The following is a 21293-nucleotide window of genomic DNA, read 5'->3' on the forward strand; positions in this document are numbered from 1 at the left end:
TGTCGTGAATACTCAAAAAGTTACGGTGATTTAGGGATTTTGTTCTGTTAATTTTCAAGCCAAACTGTTAATTCTATGAAAGGAACCTGTTAATTCGAAAAGTTTCGTAGTTTATTATGACAACTACGCTCTAAGTGAAAACGTCTGTTTATCTGAGAGTATTCTGTATTTGTTATTAACAACCATTGAGAAAACCATTTGACGCGCAAAATTGATTAACCCAAAGGTTCATTTTGAACGGTTCCGTGATTTTGAGTTTGATTTAAAACTTAACTTTCAAACTTTTATCAAAGAAGCGTCCAACTAGATCAGGTTTTGACTAAAACTCCTGTAATTTTTATCCAGCAAAATATTTTTCATATTTTTGATGAGGATTATAAATAAGAGTTAAAAAGTTCACCTTGCCAACCACAATTGTTTGCAAAAACGGTTGATTTTAAAATTAGATAATTTAATAGCTGCGATTGTAAGCTTGGTTAAGCAGAATCTATGAAAAGCTATCTAGAAAAGGCATAAGGCGTTTTTATTCTTCACCCACAGTCCAGACTAAAATGTTTTGTTGAGAAAAATTTTTGTTTTGGGACTGGAAGTTTAACATGGCATCGCTAAATCAGAGGAAATTGATGCGGCAGGCCTGAAGCTAGAGTTAGCTTGTCTTCACGCTCTATCATTGCCATGGCAGGAAGGTAAAATACATGATCTGAACATTCAAAGTGAACGCCGTATCACCATAAACTTAAGCTGCATGCGTAGTAGTTTACATTTCATGCTTTTGCCATTTTATGGTTTGCAAGAGGGAATTCCGGCAATGTAGGTCAAAGAATGAGGACAAAGACGCTATTTTGTTGTGAAAGTGCACAAACATCAGACAAGACTGATCGTATCAAGGCGAAGCCTTGAATGCTCCGACTGTATTTTAAGGTCTATGGAGCAGTAATAACATTTAAAAAAATTACAAAAAGAAAAAATAAAAAGGATTTTTTTTTTAAATTTCAGTTTTTTTTTTAAATCATCCCCCACATGCCATATAAAGTACAAAGTGGAATACTTCGCTTCTAGTAGCAAATAAATTATGGCAAATAAGCTTCTCTTAACCAATTTGGAACAATTTCTAAGACGGATTAAGTCTCCGCTTACGCGTTAATAGCGCGAAATATATCGCGCGTTAATTGTCCCAAGTTGGCCAAAATGGCAATCTTTAAACCCCCATAACTTCACGAAGAATAGTCACAGGTGAAATATCTTTTCAAATTTGAGCTCAGGATAATAATACCTTTCCAATGTTAAAAAAATGTCTAGTTAAAAATTCGACATTTCTCTGAAGAAAAAACCCCACTCGAGCACATATATTCCGTACTTTCGTCACGAAAGTAAGAACAATAAAAGTGTCGGAAATGTTTCAATGACTATACTTTGGTATCATTTGGTATCATTTTATGGCATCTATTTAAAGCCGACCAAACCAAAAGTTTTCAAAAAGATGCCTTCGGCGCCAATATACACCAGATTTGAAAGACTGCTTATTGACACCTGTCAACGATAGTGAATGATTCACGCTTTAGCTTGTCACTCTCTCTCTCTCTCTCACTCTATCTAATCTCCGTTGAAAGATTACGGTTGATACTATTGTTTATTTATGTAACCAATTACTGAAATTAATTCGATATCCATATCAAGGAACAATTTACTAATGTCATTGATAGTTTTTAACTGAGTTTTTGTAGCGTTTCTAGGGATATCTCACCGCCCCTGCTTTTTTTGTACGTAAAAACAACTTAAAAAACTTTTTTGTTTTAAAACTTTTTTGCTCGAAAAAAAATACCATAAAATAGTTTGTAAGCCTATTAAAACCTACATCGGGCAAGAGCGTTTTGGATTTTTTTGACCTGCCTATAGTAATAAAACTTATAACTTTAAGTTTTGACATCAGTATGTCTAGCAAACGAAAACGGAAGAAACTAATTTCGAATGATGGTCTGAAAGATATGCCTTTTATTAATTGAGAACAATTTTTTGGAATGCAATTGCATGTCTTGTGGTAACCACTATTACAAATAGAGTGGATTCACACCAGAGGGGAAACTAAAATGGTATATGTCTAATTCAAGTTAAGTAATTTGAGTTAATTTCGTTTTCCTTCTAATAAATTATTTAATTGCATTACTTTTTTTCCAGCGTGTATATTAGTTTTGAGGGCGAGCGTTTTGAGGGTTCGAAAATGCGTTGAAATTTCGATTGCGTAGTAGATAATTTTTTTTGCATGCCACTAGTGTTTTGAAAGTTCTCGGCTTGAAAAATCAATTTGGTCGATGTACAAAAAGTCTACTAAATTTTTGAAAGATCTCCCAGCCCTCGAGAAAATCTTAGATCTCGCAAAAGTCCTCCTGATGAAAAATTTTGACCAACCGAAGAAAACATATATCTATAGTTATGATTCTACCGAGAAAATTAAAGAAAAAACTACTTACCCAAGTGCTGTTTGCAGAATTTCGCAGTAAAATAAAAATTTCAAAAGCAGTAAACAAAAACTTTTCGTCATTTTTACAGCCATCCTACCGTACTCTATTTTTTATCTGTTACTATTTGGTATTCTTCACGCATCTGAAAAAGAAGGCGAACGAAGTTTATCATCAAATATGAAGCAAGCAAACAAAATAAAGTCAACGCAATTAGATATCCGTCTGGTTAAGCAACAGAAATACCGGATTAACGTAGCAGGATTGGGATATTCCCATCCACCGATGAGAATCGACGTTGAATAGCATGAAAATCAATGAAATTTTAAGTTCTACCAAGTTTATGAAAACTCTAAATTGATCGACCAAGTTTATGAAAACGCCAATTGTAAGCAATTTTTTTTCAATAACTTGGTTAAATTTTTAATTTATAAATTGATCGACCGTTTTATCAAATTTTGGACTGTGAAATGTCAATAGTGGGAACTATAGTCTGGTACCGTAGGTGGTGTTTGGCAAAATATGATAAATGTTGGTATCAAGGCCTAGGAAAAGGGAGTAATTTTATCAAGAAATCAACCAATGGAAATGAAGGAATAGTAGTGGTCAAGGAAATCTAAGAACCCAGAAAAATTATGTAAAGTGTGACTTTGAAGTCAATCATGCAGTCATTAGTTTCCTCGTTTGCTCAAAATTAGTTGAGTTTAAAATCGGTCAAATTTTTCAAACTGGCAAAAAATCGTTTCATCTCTAGACAAAGAATAACAATATTACTTTAAAGAAACCAACTTCCCATCCACCATCGAAAAAATGAAATTTAACATTTTTGCAGACAAAAATTTCCTTGTTGCATTTAAAACTTAACACTTCAAAAGTTAACGCATAGTTAATCTTATTAATTCTTAATCACTTTTTCTCTGAAGATAATTGATGCCTTCAGGGGGTATGGACTCAATTACTTCTGGGTACCTTTCAGAACTCAAAAAAGTTTCCGACAAATTAGTGAAATACAGTAAAAGGCAACGGAAACTGAACAGGGGGATATGCTAGTCACGAGAGGGTGTATTACAGGATTAAGAGGGGTTTCCTTTCAAAGAGATGCATTTGATAGTTCCTTTCAAAGGGATGAAACATCTGAAGGTACTATAACTTATAAGTTAATTAGAAATAGGACGAGTCTCGCATTCTATCTGGGCAGATTTGATGAAATTCAATTAAAATGGTAAGCGAAACGTGGACGCTAACTATGCTTGCCAAATTTTTCCAAAGGATCATCTTTTGCTAATACTTTATGACTATCATCTTTGAAATTGGGTGCCAAAATCAATGGGCCAATGATGGCCTGTTTTTTGTTCGTCAAAAGTTTAAATAAGCTGAAAAATTTCTGACTAAGTAGGGCCGGCTTTAGAAGCATTTGAAGTAGTTCAGAAAATTAATTTGATCGGCTTAAGAAAAATCGACAAATTTTGCAAAAGCTGTGGAAGTTAGCGAACAGTTAAAACTTTGTTGAAACTAGGTTATTATAAAAAAAAGCAATTCAATAAATTTTTGTTCAACTTTGAAGAAACAAATGGAATATAAAGCTATATGAAGAAGATTTTTTTGCAAACTAATTTTTACGAGTTTGAAAGATGAAATTCGAACCAATCGCTTTCGAGGATTGGTTAATACTCACTAAAGAATCAGTCAGCATCACGAATTGCGCTTGAAAACAAAATTATGTGGATACTTTCGTTGTGATACGAGTACAATGCTCTGACCGTGCTGCTGAACTACGCGGCACTAAAAATGATGAACTTTGACTTGCTATGACGTCTGAATTCTACGTTTCGTTTTAAGGCTACGATGCATTAACATCCTCCGCCGTGGAGGAGCGAGATCCGAATTGAGGTGGATAAGCTGTTGGTCCAGTTAGCGCAAACTGTAGTTACCGTAGTTAATTCACGCTACGCGTGCTAGTAGATTTTAGCCACAATTACTAATTGTTTTCACTGATCACACTAATCATTTTTATAAGGTGATCCATTTTCTAGGAGGTTCGCGCCATTTGTTTCGCTTATTTAGCGTTGATCGTACGCATGCCATCATCGCTGCTAAATAGAGTTTAAGTAAACCTAAGTATTTTTCATAGCGATTCGACTTTAAAAAATTTTCATTCCATGCTAACGACGGAAAATAATGAGAATACTCCGCGTTATCAGCAAGCGCAGAATGGCATTAATAAAATTTCATTTAAGCACATAGTATCTTAAAAACAAAAACGGCCAAATTTCTCGCCCTTTGACTTGCATGAAAGATGGGCTTAAAACTTGGAACGATTTCTTTCCATGCTTCACACTGATGACGGGCAATTACATAACTGTATATTTCCTAAGTATCTCTACACACCAAAGACGAGAGATTTTCTGAATTTCCACTGAGATGAAAAAACTCTGCTTTTAAGCTCCTAAAAAATTTTACCTCAAATGTCGCACAAACTACCGAGATCAACATTTTTCCAGTAACAGATTTCTGGATATCCATCGCACACGAACCTGTGCCCAAAGATTTAACAAACTGCAATGGTCATCTCGCTGGTTCCGCTACGTTTCCCGAATACTGCTTCCTCAACGTTTCTCAACAGGAATCCCCAACGTTTCCTGAATGATTGACAAATCAAGATATAGAACTGACCAATGGAGTCAACTCCGCAGATCGGCAACACCGGTTGACGTTAACGTACGCTGTTTACTGGAAGATTAGATGTTTTTGGCTGGATTGTTTTGCCCTTTCGCTTCCTGTAAGATATGCATTCTGTCCGATGAGCATTCCTTGCAGATCTCAACCTTAGTACAGCAAAATACTGATGAATACCATGCCAAAGGTTATGGAAGCAGAGAAACAAGCGTATCAGTTGGCGACAGTTACTATGAAATTTGCGTATAAGCTTGAAAAAAGCTTCTTGACCTTTCACCATGTTTGCCTGCAGCTAGCAGTTTCATTTTAGGCTGTAAGTGGCTCCTGCTGTGGAAGTTGCGAAAGTTTTTTTAGCTCTAAGTTTTGCGGAATACACTATAACGTTTTCTGATGTTCTGAACTGTTTATTTTTGTGCAAAATTCCGAAAATAATAGCGACTATGCTCCTCGACTTAGAGAACAAGCTACACTCCTCTTAAATGAAAGCAAAAATAGTCGAAGCTACAGTGCACGGAAAATGTGAAGACCTCCAGACTCTCATTCGAATCGAAGATTGGACCATGTAAGAGCATAGGAGCCGGCGCTAATACCACGTGTCCCAGAGCGATCCGCATGGCAACAAAAAGAGTTCAACCACTGTATGACCCTAATTCAGTCCACGTAAACCCGTCAACTGAATCTTCTTTTAAGTTTTTTTATGGAAGATCATAACAGTTTTTAACATAACTTCAGATTTGTATACTGTTTTCAGGGGCCGATCATGGATTTTCTCGAGGGCGGGGGGGATTTCCAAAAAATTTTCGAAAATTTTGCTCTCCTAAAGCATTATAAAGACGGTTTTTTAGTTAAATTTTCAGCGCAGCGGGCAAATTTTTGAAAAAAACATGTCTAAAAGCCGTTTTTGGGCATTTTTTGGAAAGTTTTGACGGTAAATCACAACTTTCTGGCGCGCGCTCCTCCACAAAGTTTTTGTTGTTGTTGTTGCCTAGGTGCCCGTAGTTTGGCCCTCATTTTGTCCGTCGTTTGTGGCTTCTTCCATCTCGAGTTGTAAGAAAGCGGCTGCCTCGATTGAGTTTTCCAAGAGTGCGTGGGGGGTGAGTGTGGTCGGGTTTGCGCTGCACCTGAATAGGTGACCCATTGTGTGATTTCTGAGTTGCACTCTGGGCATGCTTCTGAGGTTGTTTCGTCTAATTTCCTGCAGATAAGTTTGCAGGAATGGGGAGAAACCGCTTCGCAACTGGGCAAAGGTCCGTCTGGTATTTCTCGGTAGTCGTAATTCGTCCTTGCTTAGTTTAGGGGCTGGTTCATCGAGCACTTTGTTTTTGTCCCGGTTGTCTAGGACATCTTTGACCTCGTTTGTATGCATTTTTTTGAGGAGCCCTCTGTAGCCCTCTTCGGTTATGTGTGTTGATGGCCCTATGTCATTGTCGTCTTCTTCTTCTTCTTCTTCTTCTTCTTCTTCTGAATCAGATGTTTCTAGGAGAGAAGTGACGTACCTCTCGTACCTACTGAAGAGCGTTTCCTTTATGTTTCTGGGCTGTTCCGGTTGGTCTAGCAGCCTGTTGCCAGGGTGTCCTTCAAGATGATGGACCAACTGGTGCTGGACTGCTTTCAGACGGATGTGCCGCCTGATGGGTAGGAATTTCGTCTCGTCGTGTAGGTGCTGGATGGCGGTCATCGTGGTGCATCCTGTGGCCACTCCATGGGCTGTGTTTTGGACTTCCTGCAGCGTTTCTACGTGGGTGTGTGCAGCGATAGGAGTCCAAACTGGTACTCTAAGACGGGCTTGATGAGGGCTTGGTAGGGTTTCTTTGCTCTGTCCCCATGTGGTTACTGCGAGAGCTTTCAAGATATTCACTCTGCTCCTTCCTGTAGCTACGGCTAGTCTGCAGTGTGGGCCGAATATCAGGGATGTGTCAAAAGTAACGCATGTATTTTTTGTTGTTTTCGCCAGAATGAAGGCTTTTTCGTTTATCTTCATGTCTGGTGTGATTTTGTGCTCTTTGGTGCTTGGCGTGAAGAGCGGAACGGAACATTTCGTTGTTGATACTTCCAAATCTCGAGAATCTAGAAAATTGCAGAGCGTCGTCAGGTAGCTGTTGATGTCTTTGCTTAGTCTCTATGTCGGTCCCAAAGGCGAAAACTGTGAAGTCGTCGGCGTAGGATACTAAGACAGTTGTCGGTGGGGGCGATGGAGCATCCGCCACGTAGAAATTGAACAGCGTAGGAGCCACAACCGATGCTTGTGGAATTCCAAATCTGACCATACGGCTGCTTGACAACGTGTCCCCGAATAGTGTGCGGGCCTGTCTACCGTGCAGGTACGAGGCTAACCAGCGTGCAAGTACTCCTGGAAGCGTGGACTCGTTAATCAGCTTCAGGAGGGTAGCGTTGCACACAGTATCGAAACAGGTTCCAGTCAAGGCCGCATTTCCGTGGTGGCACCAACACCAGCTGTCAGTTGGTGCAAATGGCCGTTCAGCGGACTTCAAAATCCGCCGGACAAAAATCCTCCCACGTGCTCCTCAAAATTAGTATATTCTGTCGTCGAAGGCGCCTTTAGAAAAACTTTAGGGTAGGTTGGCCATAAATGGATTTCGTAAAACGTACCAAAGTGGGCCCTTTGGGTCGGCAAGGGGTCGAATCCCTGAGAAGGGAGGAAAGCGTCCGCCCCTCCCCTAAATCCGCGCCTGCTGTTTTTTGTTACGGCTTACAACTTCAACTTGAAACATCAAAAAACTAAAAACAAATTTGTCCTAATTCCCGCACCACTAGCTGCTTTTTTGATTAAAATTTGAGTATGTTACTTTAGGCCCAATTTGAAGAAGAAACTTCACCATTATTTAATGATATGTATGTCTTTCATGTGCGCTCACTCTTGAATTTAGTAATTTTTGGCGCCATTTAATATGATTATCCCATTTTCATTCGCAAAGGAGGACAAAATCGTTTTTCTTTTCAAATGCCGATTACAGAGTCTTAGATCATTGTTGATTTGATATCTTTGGATCTCATGTGTTCTATTCTTTCTAAACTACAATGTCATCCAAAAAAAATCAAATATTACAGAGAATGTCAGACGTATCGCTAATTATTTCAGTTTTTGTTCATTTTAACTTTCATGTGCTTCGGAAATCAAAAAGCTTTTGTTACATTACAGGAATACTCAGCGATTAATTTGCTTTAGCTCGAGGTCAAAAATGAGCTGGATACTCTTTTCGAATCTCTTTCATAATCCTCAATGCAACCCTTCTTGAACCATTTCCCGATACCCACCTCCTGCTATTGTAACTTTTAATTTTTAAACATCCTCAATATTACAGCTAATCTAATGGTACAATGTTTACAGGCTTTGTGCCTAAAGACAAACTTCTCCCTTTTTGCAAAATGTGGACTTTGTGATTATGGGAACGATTAAGTATGTAATTTTAAGTGTACTTTTTTCCTTCTTTTTCAAAAAAAAACTAATTATATTGCTAAGAAATCGGAAATTTTTTTTATCCAGCTCCAAAATTGACCCATTATTCATTAACAATTAAATTAATAAAGCCAGCTTTGTTTTCCACACGAGTCTAATGCAAAACCATTTGTTTTTATCTTTATTGGAATTAGCCCGTCTATTTATTCACGGAGAGTTATGTAACAATCCCCACTTTGATCAGCGGGGTATTTTTTTTTGTCTGGCCAAATATATTTGTTCGGTCTTTTATAAATCGAAATAAACATGATCAAACTCTTTGTATCTCAAAAGTTATTTGTTCAGCATTTTTGTAAACGAAACATAATATCAAACCTTTCGGGCCAGCTAGCCAAAAAAAATCCTAAAAGGCGGTCCCAACTTTCCGAATGAACCCTCTTACAAATAAGTCGCGTAAAACTACTTTGAATTTGAAGTGGAGTTCAATTAGGCGATGATTGTCGAGCTACGAGTCATTAGTTTTGCTAGCAGTTCCCACAAAAACAAGGATATTCATAAACGGCTTTAGGAAACGTTTTCATACCTTGCAAGAAAAGTAACTGAGAGTTCAACGTATCGGAAAAAATGTTCAAGATCAAATAACTGCTTTTATTTTTCCGACTTTCGTAACCAACGTAACGGAATATTTGTGCTCGGGGTGGGTTTTTTCCTTCAGACAAGTTTTGACTTTTTAGCTAGCCATTTTTGACGGAAGTTCTTAATCAGCCTCAAATTATTGTTGTTTAGAGCTCACGTTTCGAAAGATATTTCAGATGTGGTCAATTTTATAAAGTTGTGGGGTTTTAAAAATTGCCAATTTGGCCATTTTGGGACAGTTAACGCGCGATATATTTCGTGCTAATAACGCGTAAGCGGCGATATAATCCGTATTAGATATCATTCTAAATTGACTGAACAAGCTTTTGGTCATAACTTTAACAACTTTCACGTTAATAGGCTAGCAGCGAAATGATAAAAAAATGTCAAAAACTTTTAAATAGTTTCTTTATTTTTTTTTCAAAAAATACATCAATTTTTTTTAGGCGAACAGTGCTTCATAATTCCAAAAAGGCAGTAGGAACAATCAGCGCTTTGCCTTGATACGAGCAGCCTTGTTGTTCCGACTTTCGGTACGAAAGTAACGGAATATTTGTGCTCGGGGTGGGTTTTTTTTTTCTTCAGACAAATTTCGACTTTTTAACTAGCCATTTATGACGGAATTTTTTTATATCATTCAAAAGATATTGTTGTCCTGAGCTTAAATTTGAAAAGATATTTCACCTGCGATCATTTTTCGTAGAGTTATGAGGGTTTAAAGATTGCCATTTTGGTCATTTTGAGCAATTTGGGACATTTAACACGCGATATAATTCGCGCTATTAACGCGTACGCGGAGATTTAATCCGTCTTATAAATCGTTCCAAATTGGTTGAACGAAGCTTATTTGCCATAATTGATTTATTACAAGGAACTAAATCTCTCTTTTTGTACTTTATATGGCGTGTGGGGGGATGATTTTCATAAAAAATTTCAAATTTTAGAAAAAAAAATTTCATTTTATTTTATTTCATTTATGCTATTTTTTTATGCTATTACTGCTGCCTGCTCCATAAACCTTAAAAGGCAGTCGGAACATTCAGGGCTTCGCCCTGATACGAGCAGTCTTGTTTTTATATCAAATGAATTGCTAAATGAAGTCACTCGATTGCTTTTCTTACAACTCCTCTTATAAAGCCCCTAATGAATCTTCGAGAAACAAAACAAGACTGCTCGTATCAGGACGAAGCCCTGATTGTTCCGACTGCCTTTTAAGGTTTACAGAGCAGCAGTAAAAACATTTAGAAAAAAATTAATGAAAAAAAAAATAGAAACGCAGTTTTTTTTTTGAAATTTTTTATGAAAATCATCCACCCACACGCCATGTAAAACACAAAAAGATAGATTTCGTTCCTTGTAACAAATCAATTATGGCGAATAAGCTTCGTTCAACCAATTTGGAACGATTTATAAGACGGATTAATTCTCCGCTTTTATATCAAATGTATTGCTACATGAAGTCACTCGATTGCTTTTCTTACAACTCCTCTTATAAAGCCCCTAATGAATCTTCGAGAAACAAAACAAGACTGCTTGTATCAGGGCGAAGCCCTGATTGTTCCGACTGCTTTTTAAGGTTTATGAAGCAGCAGTAAAAACATAAAAAAAGTTCAATGAAATAAAATAAAAACGTAATTTTTTTTTGAAATTTTTTATGAAAATCATCCACCCACACGCCATGTAAAACACAAAAAGATAGATTTCGTTCCTTGTAACAAATCAATTATGGCGAATAAGCTTCGTTCAACCAATTTGGAACGATTTATAAGACGGATTAATTCTCCGCTTTTATATCAAATGTATTGCTACATGAAGTCACTCGATTGCTTACTCGATTGCTTTTCTTACAACTCCTCTTATAAAGCCCCTAATGAATCTTCGAGAAACAAAACAAGACTGCTTGTATCAGGGCGAAGCCCTGATTGTTCCGACTGCTTTTTAAGGTTTATGAAGCAGCAGTAAAAAACATAAAAATAAAATAAAAACGTAATTTTTTTTTTGAAATTTTTTATGAAAATCATCCCCCACACGCCATGTAAAATACAAAAAGATAGATTTCGTTCCTTGTAACAAATCACTTATGGCAAATAAGCTTCGTTCAACCAATTTGGAAAGATTTATAAGACGGATTAAATCTCCGCCTACGCGTTAATAGCGCGAATTATATCGCGCGTTAATTGTCCCAAATTGGTCAAAATGGCCAAAATGTAAATCTTCAAACCTTCATAACTTTACAAAAAATGATCACAGGTGAAAAATTTTTTCAAATTTAAGCTCAGGATAACAATACATTTTGAATGATATTCAAAAATCCCGTCAAAAATGGCTAGTTAAAAAGTCGAAATTTGTGTGAAGAAAAAAAACCCACCCCGAGCACAAACATTCCGTTACTTTCGTATCAAAAGTCGGAACAATAAACAAGACTGCTCGTATCAAGGCGAAGCGCTGAACGTTTTGACTGCCTTTTAGGGTTTATGGAGCAGTAATTACATAAATATCATTAACATATTAAATGTAATAAATTAAAATGAAAAAAAAAAAAACTTTCTAAAATTTGAAATTTTTTCTAAAAAAATCATCCCCCCCTCAAGCAATATATCACGCGTTAATTGTCCCAAATTGGCCAAAATGGCAATATTTAAACCCCCATAACTCTACGAAAAAATTACACCGAGCATAACCAAAGTCGGAACAAAAATCCATTTTAATAGATTTTTAATGGATTATAATTAATTGTAAAATTGATAAAAACAATGGATGATAATTAATTTCATCCTTTTCGTGGTCTGAATCGATTATATGGATACTATTTTAGACCACATAAATCCATTACAATTGATTTTTTGTTCTCATTTTTCCTAGATGCCTGGTAGCGCGCGCTAAAGAAATGATATTATTTTGGTGAAAACATTCCAAAATTTACTAAAATGTCTTGATTTAAGCTTGGTTGTTTTTTCAAAAATTTGACTTGGGCACTAACAACTTTGTAAAATAGAGTCTTTATAGTGATGTGGGAGAGCTCAGAAAAACAAATTTAGTCGACCAATAAAAAAATGACTTTTTTCCGAACTTTTTTTAACAACCCCCCCCCCGCCCCCTGAGAAAATTCTAAATCCGCATCCGCTTCTGCTTACGATCATATTATAACGAAACAAAGCAAACTTTTTAAGTTTTTGTCTTCAGAAATTTCAAAATTAGGTTAGGCGAACGATGGTTTCATTAATTGGTGTATTTTATAACGCTTTTGTTTTCAGTGATAGAAATGACTGATGATGATAATGTTATCGAAATGCATTGCGATTTTTCATATATTTCTAATATTATCTGATTTGTTTTTCTTGCCTATTTCAGCCGAGTTCTCCATTTTTTTTTGCTAATTTTAACCTTTTAATGAGAATTAGAAAAGGAAAGTTCAAAAGTAATTTCATTCCTTGTATGACTTCCAAGTCTGTTTTAACATGTTTGTTTTGGCTTAAATTTTTCAACAATTGTGTGATTTGGCTGTGTTTTCGGCTCTTCCTAAATTAAATCACTTCAATTCATTGAATAATTGAAAAAGATTTACCATTAAATTGTTGTTTTTAAAAAATGGCTTTTCCAAAACTAGGAGCAGCTTTACAGCAGTATGTACTGGACCAAGAGGTAATTTATAAAATATTTCAAAAAAAATTCGTAAATTGTAGTTTTTGAACTGCAAGCTTCTCCAAATGTAAGCTCTTTTTAATTTAAAAAAAATAAGACGCTTTTCAGCTAAAAAAAATGGTCCTAAAAACTAAAAAATTTCATCAAAGTCTGATTTACAAAAACAGATAGAGCTGAGTTTAACGCTTTAAGTTGCACGAAAAAATTCGCAATTGGAAATTTACTTCTGTTGAGTTAGATCTCATCATCAACTATACCCCCCCCCCCCCCCTTGCGAAAGTACCAAACTTGTATATGCTTAACCGTTGAATTATATCCTTATATAGGGGGTGGCAATTCGCTTCAAGATACTAAAGGGGAATAGTTAAATAGACTCACTGACTTTTTAGTTGAGTTTTAAAGTTTTGTTTTTCAAGGAGCTGGGAAAAGAGAAATGGAGTGAAATAACGAAGTCAATCGGTCTGTCCGATGACGTGCAGCGGGAGATCTCGCAACAGGTCTTGTCTCCCGGTGGCACTCTATCGACAACACTTGTTCGCATGATAGAGGAGACAGCCAAAGTGTCCGGAAAGGATCTGGGTCAGGTATTGTTCTTAACTACACTTGAATCATAAGAGGAAAGAATGGCACATGAAGAGGCGCTGCTGACAATTTCTTGATCGGTTCTTTATGTAATTATTTGGTAAATTTTTCGAATCGTAAATGTTACTTCGCAGTCGAGCATCCGAAAAATCCTCGTTCAAAGCGAAAGGGAAATAATTCTTGGATAGGAATATAGTTTGAGTTCGGGTTCTTTGGAAATCTTGACCAATTTTTCAAACAGACACGACTGAAAGTAATCGTACCTCCAAAGAGCGCTTTTCATTCAAAAAACAATGATGCTAGATATTCTTCTGCGTTTTATCTTGTTTCTGCATTTTTCCGAGTGCATAACTGGTGCTGAAAAACTAAGAAACTAAATAACTAAGCAACAGTAAAACGGTAGTAGCTTCATTTCACTTGTTCTAGGTGCATGAAGAGTTGGGGGAGGCCTACTTGTTCTATGTGATGAAACACCCCAAGTGGGCGGATCGATTCCAGCTGCTGTCGCCTGACATCCTGGGATTTATTACCAATCTGGACAACTTGTTCCACTACCTCCTGATGACACTTTTTGACAAGGTGGAACCACTTTCAGTTGCCGTGCAATCAAGTTTTGAACTTCTACTATTATATTATATATATTATTATTTAAATATATATACTTTCTACTGCTTATTGAGTTTTTTCTGCAATAGGGTTTTCTCTGAAAGTGAAGTTATTGAGTTTTTTCTCTCTGAGCGCAGTTGATTGCTTTGAAAAACAATGTTACAGCTTATCTGATTCGAGGATCTAAAAAAATTCTACTTCATAATTTTCAATCCGCCTCCTTCAGCAAACGGACTAAAAAGCATATGCTGTTTTTTCAAAAAATTTTCAGTCATGAAAATGATTTGGATAGAAATTTTTATTTTTTTGGATGAGAAGTCCTGCCAGTCAATTTTCAGACTTCAGAAAAATTGACCATCCAGGATAGCTTGACCAATTCTTCAGCGCTTTTTCAATCACTTATGTGGTCTTCAGGAGTCGGATGCGCCGGCTTTCCGACTGGAGGATGAGTTGGATGAGAAGAAACAGTACACAGGGAATAAGGAGATCCACTACTACTCCACACACGACGGACTGCACAAGGTCGCCTTCGGATTCATCCGGGCAGCCATGCGCAAACACTACATGGGTCAGTACTGAACTCAAAAAACAATCAAATAACTTAAAAACATTTATACTCCAAGGGTAGCGACTTGCCGCGGGGGGGGGGGGGGGGGGTCGTTCTTGTTTCTAATCTAAAGGTTTTCCCTTTGGTAATATTTTTAGAATAATCATCGCAATTTTTTGGTGAGAGCCTTCGAAAACGTCATTGCTCTGAAAATCGCCGGCAGCGCAGATCCCCGGCGGTAACCCGTAGAACACCAGTGACGAGTCAAAGTTCCCACAAACATCTGAAAAGAAACGAAAAACGAAAGCTCAAGGAAATTAGGAAAAGTCACATGACGTTGGTCCGAAACGGATCAGTTGACTACCAATAAGTGTTTTGTTTTGTTTTTCACAAAAGCTTATTTGGAAAGACACGTAAAATCTTTCTACTTGCTTTTCCCAAAATTTTCCTGGAAGAACAATTTTGCGCTTTCACAATAATTCGACCAAATAAGAACCACATTGTCGGTCCTTAAAACAGTAGTTAGATTTATTGGAATTATTGAGGGCATACCAGCGCTCCAATAACATATTACAATCATTCTTTTTTTTTTTCAAAAACATTGCCTATCGATTGAATGGCATTATCGGCATACAGAAATCTAAATTGATGATGCTGTTTTGAGTGTAACTGTTCTTCCGTGAGAGGAATTTCTTAAGTAAATGTTTTTGCCTATGGACGCAAAAAATCTCCATTGCAAGATGACAAAGATAGGCTCTCGAAATTATTTCACGAGTTATCAGGAATTATTTATAAACGGAAAGAGACCAAGCAGCGTGGAAACTCCATCACAGTCAGTTAGAAAAAAAAACTTTCATATAATTTCTTTCACCATGAGTTTGTTCCAACATTTTAAAATGGGAAGAAACTTTGTATTAGGGTGTTTCAGTTTTTTCTATTTATTTTCAGGTAACATCACACAAAATCAGGTATCATCAATGATCATCAGACTGGATTGAGTGATAAATCATAGAAAATCTCTTTCAGTCGTGATTCGAACCATTAAAAAAAAACTTCCTAATTTTTTTTTTAATGTCGAGGAACACCGGTTTGATTTTTTTGGTTTTTCGTCTAATTTCGAGCGGGTCATACATTAGCTTGTTTATGCTTATTTTAGGCCATGAAATTTTTTTACTCCAGTATTATTAGTTATTGGAATTTTATTGCCCTATTTATTAAAAATGTCAAAAACTAAATTTGAAAAACTTCAAAAATTTTTTTTCGAATCTCAAAAAAGAATTTTAAACTTTTTTCTTTTCTTTAGTAATTTTTCTACAAAAACTGCTTTTTCTTTTTTGTCTATTTTACTATGACTGTCAAATATGCCTAAGCTCTACTTTTTGTTCAAATCTTTTTATCACACAACTTAGAAAAAACGACACTAATTTGAAAAAAAACTTCCGCGTTTTTTAAGACTATGATCGGATTATTCTGTGATAATTACACAGTGACCGGCTATCTTTGATAAAATTTATTATTGTTCCGTGCTTCAAAGATAGTTACTAAACATATTTGATGATTTTGTGAATCAATTCTCATGATTCTTAGTTTTGATTACTTCTGATGATTTTATTTTGGTTTGTGACTTTGACTTTGTAAGATTTTTTTGGCTCTTCATCACATTTGATGCGATAATATAACAAGGTTTGTCGTGTCAGGGTAAAGTCCCGAATGCTCCATTTTCCTGTGGAAGTCTATGGAGTAGTGTTGATTTTTTTTAAATGTGAGGGTAATCTTTTTTAAATTAAGCACTTGTTATAATTTTCACTCCTAGTATCGTAACAATTATGGCAATTAGCCAGCTTCAACCGACTTGGAACGTTTTCTAATTTGGATTAAATCTCCACTCAGTCACAAGTAATTTGACCCATATTGACCATATTGGCAATCTTTAAACCCCTAAAGTTTTGTAAAAAAAATTCCGTCGAGTATAGCCAATTTCTGTTGTGCAAATAGTACAGAGTACTACATTAAAGAAATTACACTTTAAAGTTTTTTTTTCAATTTTTAGTGTCGTTATTTTTGTGCTTGGTGCGTGATTGAATTATACAAAGAGGTCGAGAGTTTTGAATTAGGCATAATCGAATTCAGATGTAATTCAAAATTGAATCTAAAAAAATAGATTAAATAAAATGCTTCAATTCAAATGTGGAACGATTTCCAAGACGGATTAAGACTCGCTAACGCAATAGTAATTCATTTCTTAATTGTCACAAATTGACCAACTTATCACTCTTTAAAACCCCATAACTTTACAAAAAACTAATATCGAAGGAAAACACTATGAAATGGTTGTGCAAAAGATAACAAACTTTCGATTGATTTCTAAGTTTAAAACTCGACAAAAAAGCATTCCGAAAATAAAAACTCCGTCAATTTTAACAAAAGTTGAAACAAAAGTTGAGAAGACTAAAGAACTTTGCGACGACATAAAAAGGATCTTTCAGAAAAAAAATGAATAAATACTTGATTTGAATCATAATCCAGTTGCAACAAACTTTGAGGAAAAAATTTTCCGCAATATTTATTCCAATCTTGCAAAAATCAAACTGAAATTGTTTTCCACAGAACTTTAATTTTTCAGTTCGCAAAATTTCTTTAATAAAGAAATTTCCTTCTTTTTGCTTTTTGATTGAGCCGCCGGCAATTAATCAGCCACCCATTGTACAAAAATCATATTCAGCTGGTTATGGTTTTTCTCTACTACTACATAAGTTCATCGTAATGAGTCTAAATGATCATCATTTTGCTTGATGTGTGGTAAGAATCTGAGTCACTACATAAACTACCCGGGTTGACCAAAATTGCTTGTCACACAATTCTCATAAATGGGAATTTTTTTTCATACAATTCCATAGAATTCCATACGTAAAGAAAATTGTATGAAATCTCTATGATAAACATTTTCCCATAAATGGGTGTTTCGTTCATAAACCAAAAATTATTTTTTTGTTTCTAAGTTTATTTTCTGAAAACCTTTGGGTTGTGTTTACAACCGAACACAATAACAAAGACCTTGGTTGCTCAAAGCAACAAAGGTTGGACGGTCTTGCATTTAAAATGCGTCGTAAACAACCGAGCTGTCTTTCCCAAATGATATAACTAAAATAACAAACTTCCAAGTTTTGGCAAAATTTTTCAATGATGGTTCTTCTTACTTTTTGATATTTCATATTAGCAGACATTGATCAAGGCATACATAAACACGCAATACAAAAGAAATAGTAAATTTTTTGCGTTTTAGAAAAAAAATTCAGTGAAAAGAAAAAAGCCAATATTGTCGTATCCAGGTTTACGTTATGCACACAGAAAGTTAAATTATGCATGCAAAAAACTTTTTTCAGAATTTGTTTGTTTGCGGTTGAACAAAACTCGATTTGCGGTTGAAAAAAAAAACAAAAACACTTTTGGGGCAAATTATCAAAACAGATTTTTGTGTCGTTTATGGAAATTTTATGGCAAGCATTTTCTCTAAACACTTGATATATGGAATTGTATGATAATTATTTTTGTTGTATGGAAATGTATGATAAGCATTTTCGGTTTATGGAGTTCAACCCGGGTGATATAGTCTTTACAGAATAAAAACAACAAGTAATTCATTAAAATTTGTTCTTTAAAAATTCCAATTAACCAAAAAAAATTAAAAATATCAACATTAGGTCTGGCTCAAAGCAAAATATCTTTTTCGCTTAAATTTTCTTGATGTTCCAAGTATTTTCAATTCAAATTTAATTTACTAAATACTAAATTAAGAACAGAAGCAGCCGACTGCATTGGAATAAGCACAACTACAAAGTTTTTAAAAAGCTAAAATTAAAAAAAAATCTGTTCCCGGAGTTAGTATGAGGAGAAGAATCAAACAAACCTAAACAGTCTTTTTCAACGTATTTTCAAACTGATTAAAATATGATCAACCTTCAACCGAATGGGCTTTTATAGGGTTGATACTGCTCAATTCTAACCGAATATTGTTTCTGGCATCTGTTTTTGCAAGGAAAATTATTTGAAAAAATAAATTACTCAAATACAAACTTTTTCCGAGTCCAAAGACATAACAAAGATATACAAATTTGTTGAGGTAAACTGATTTTAGATGACCGTAGTACAAATAAACAACCAACTTCAAAATGAACCAATTTTTTTTGAAGAAGTGGTCACATTTTAGGCTCTTTGATCTAGAAAACAGTTGCATTTAGCTGCACAATTTTCATAGACTTGGCAAATTAATTATCAAAACGAATTCTAATTAAATTAATTTTTTTTCTGCTGCTCTTTATGCTGATGCAGAAAGAAAATTTTTAAGAGGTTCAATAACTTTTCCACAGCTATGCATATTCTTATACAACCTTTGTTTTGTTAGAACTTTGGCAATTGTTTTTGTACAGTAGTTTTCAAGCCGTGACAGTTTGGTCACCTAATAAGCGAGTTAGGCTGTTCATGGCTGTACCGGACTCTTTCTGATGATATCTTAGTTTAACAGTAAAAAATTTTCTAAAATTTATGTTCAAGTAGGTCACAAATCTAATGACACAAAGTTATACCTTACAAAATGATACAAAAAGGCTTTAAAATCTGTTTATGCAAACTGGATATGTTTCTTAAAATTATTAAAATATTTTTGGTGAAATTTTTAGCACTTTTTCTAGGTCGGGCAAATTTCTTCAGAAGCAGCTCAATTGTGTTGAACGCAACAAAAGTGGAACAAAATTGCTGTACAATGCCTTTAGTATGACAGCAAAGAAATTTATAAAAAATATAAAAGCTAAATCATTTGTGTTTTCGGAACAAATCTCTTAAAACTTTTAAAATGTTACTGCTCTATTAAAATGATTGATTGCAATTTTGGATTTTCCATATATTTTAATAATATGATTTGAATGTGGAACACGAAGTAAAAAAAACATAACACAAACAAAATCAGGAAAAGTTAGGCCATATTAAAGCTTCAGCCCAATTTCATGACTAGGCCAAATTGTGTATTTTGAGATTTTAGGCGGACTCCGAAATAAAGACATTCTCTTTGTTCTCCCTTTGCTGATCGTTCCGATAAAATTTTAACATGTTTAAACACTTGTTTAAAAACTTTGTGCGCCTAACCAGTTGGGCTTCGTAATGGTCAGTTAAAAAAAGACAGAAATTAATTTTTGATAACAAAAAAGCGCAAGTTAACTTTAAAGAGCCTGAAAAAACCACTTGAAGAGAAAATCTTTTTGATGGTTCTTTGGCGCCACCTGAAAACAAAGATTTAAGAAGCAGCTTGTGAAGAAATTTACCATAAAAAGGCTAGTGCTTTACTCAGTTCTTTTCTTTACTCTACGCCATGTCTAAAAAAAGTTTTCAAAACATTTCAAGAATTAAAACTTTAGAAATTTTAACGAAAAAATGTGCTCGGAATCATCTATCTGTGCAGCTTTTCTTAGCAGCCAACACCTTTTGTTGACATTCAAAACTGCAGCTAAAGTTTTTGAATTTTTGTACTTTTTGGTTCCCGAAATCAAACTACAAAAATTCAAAAACTAGTTTCACTAGCTCAAAAGTAAGTTTTTAGGTCTTAAATTAGACATAATTCAAGTGTCGTAAGTCTGCTCGCTTACTTGATTTTCGCAGTTTTTCTATTCTTTTATCTACGAATGTTTTTAGTTTGTAGTTAGTTTCAGCGAGTTAGTTTCAAATGTAGTTAGTTTCACCGATGATACATCAAAATCTTATAGACCACCAAAACACAAAAAAGGGGAGACTTTCAAATTTCATTACTAGGCTGAGAGGTTACATTGGAAAAGAATCAATGTTTTAGGATGTTTAAACAATTGTCTAAGAAATTATGCGGCTATCCAGTGAACAGTTCAGCCTCGCATTGCTGAACCAAAAATACAGTGGTTACTTTTGATAACAAAAAAAGCGCAAGTTTACTTTAAAAGCTTAAAAGTTTATGCTTAAAAAAGCCATTTGAAGAAAAATTGTTTTTGCTGCTTCTTTGGAGCCACCTGAGCGTAAAGTTTGGAAAAATGAGTTGAAAACAAAGATTTGAGAAGAAGTTTCTAAAGAAAGAAATGAATACTTTACAAGTTGTATTTGGCGCAAAACTCATAAGACAGCTATCAGTTACAGTAGCAGAAAAATTTTCTCACACTAAAGTTTAATGTCAGTAGTAGATGGCGGAGCTAAAGTGGGGGGGGGGGGGATTTGGGAGACCCCTATGTTTTAAGTTTTAATATAGGGAATAGAATATCCCGTCTCCCAGCTATGTATTTTGTAGAGTCTACAAAATATTAGGATAGGGAATAACAATGGTAAGGTTTTATGGTTTGTGTGATGGTAAGATTATGGTAAGAAAAACGATTTTTTTGGGATTTTGTGTGAAAATGTCTAGTTTTTTCGCAAAAATCTCGGCGCGCGTTTTCTAATTGGAAAAAGTTAAAAAATTGATTATTCATTACGTGTAGATTGTGGAATGAAGGTCTTTTAATTAGTGTTTTGGTACATGATAAGTCAATGGTAAGAGTTTTTGTGTAAAAACTTTGAACTTTTATCAAAAAAAATAAAAAAGCTTCAAAAAAATTTCAAAACACAATAAAGTTTGTTATAACTCAATCTATTAATTATTTTATTAGTTATTCTTAGTTTTATCTACTTGAAAATATGCTGAAACCTACTGAAACTTCAAAACTCAAAAATTTTGGAAAAAAAT

At 35.0% G+C, this 21293-nt stretch overlaps 2 protein-coding genes across 2 annotated transcripts in view; both read right to left on the bottom strand.

Annotated features, from left to right (window-relative positions):
• Positions 1-2993, bottom strand: part of LOC134845650 (glycine receptor subunit alpha-4-like) — a 62352-nt gene extending 59359 nt beyond the window's left edge. Inside the window, exon 1 of the mRNA XM_063862668.1 lies at positions 2469-2993. Coding sequence (XP_063718738.1) covers positions 2469-2551 — 83 coding nt within the window. The 5' untranslated portion in view covers positions 2552-2993. The remainder of the gene's footprint in view (positions 1-2468) is intronic.
• Positions 1-21293, bottom strand: part of LOC134846088 (uncharacterized) — a 322069-nt gene that overhangs the window by 143537 nt on the left and 157239 nt on the right. The window lies entirely within an intron of this gene.

The sequence above is a fragment of the Symsagittifera roscoffensis genome, chromosome 5, assembly GCF_963678635.1.
Source record: "Symsagittifera roscoffensis chromosome 5, txSymRosc1.1, whole genome shotgun sequence".
Lineage (NCBI taxonomy): Eukaryota > Metazoa > Xenacoelomorpha > Acoela > Convolutidae > Symsagittifera > Symsagittifera roscoffensis.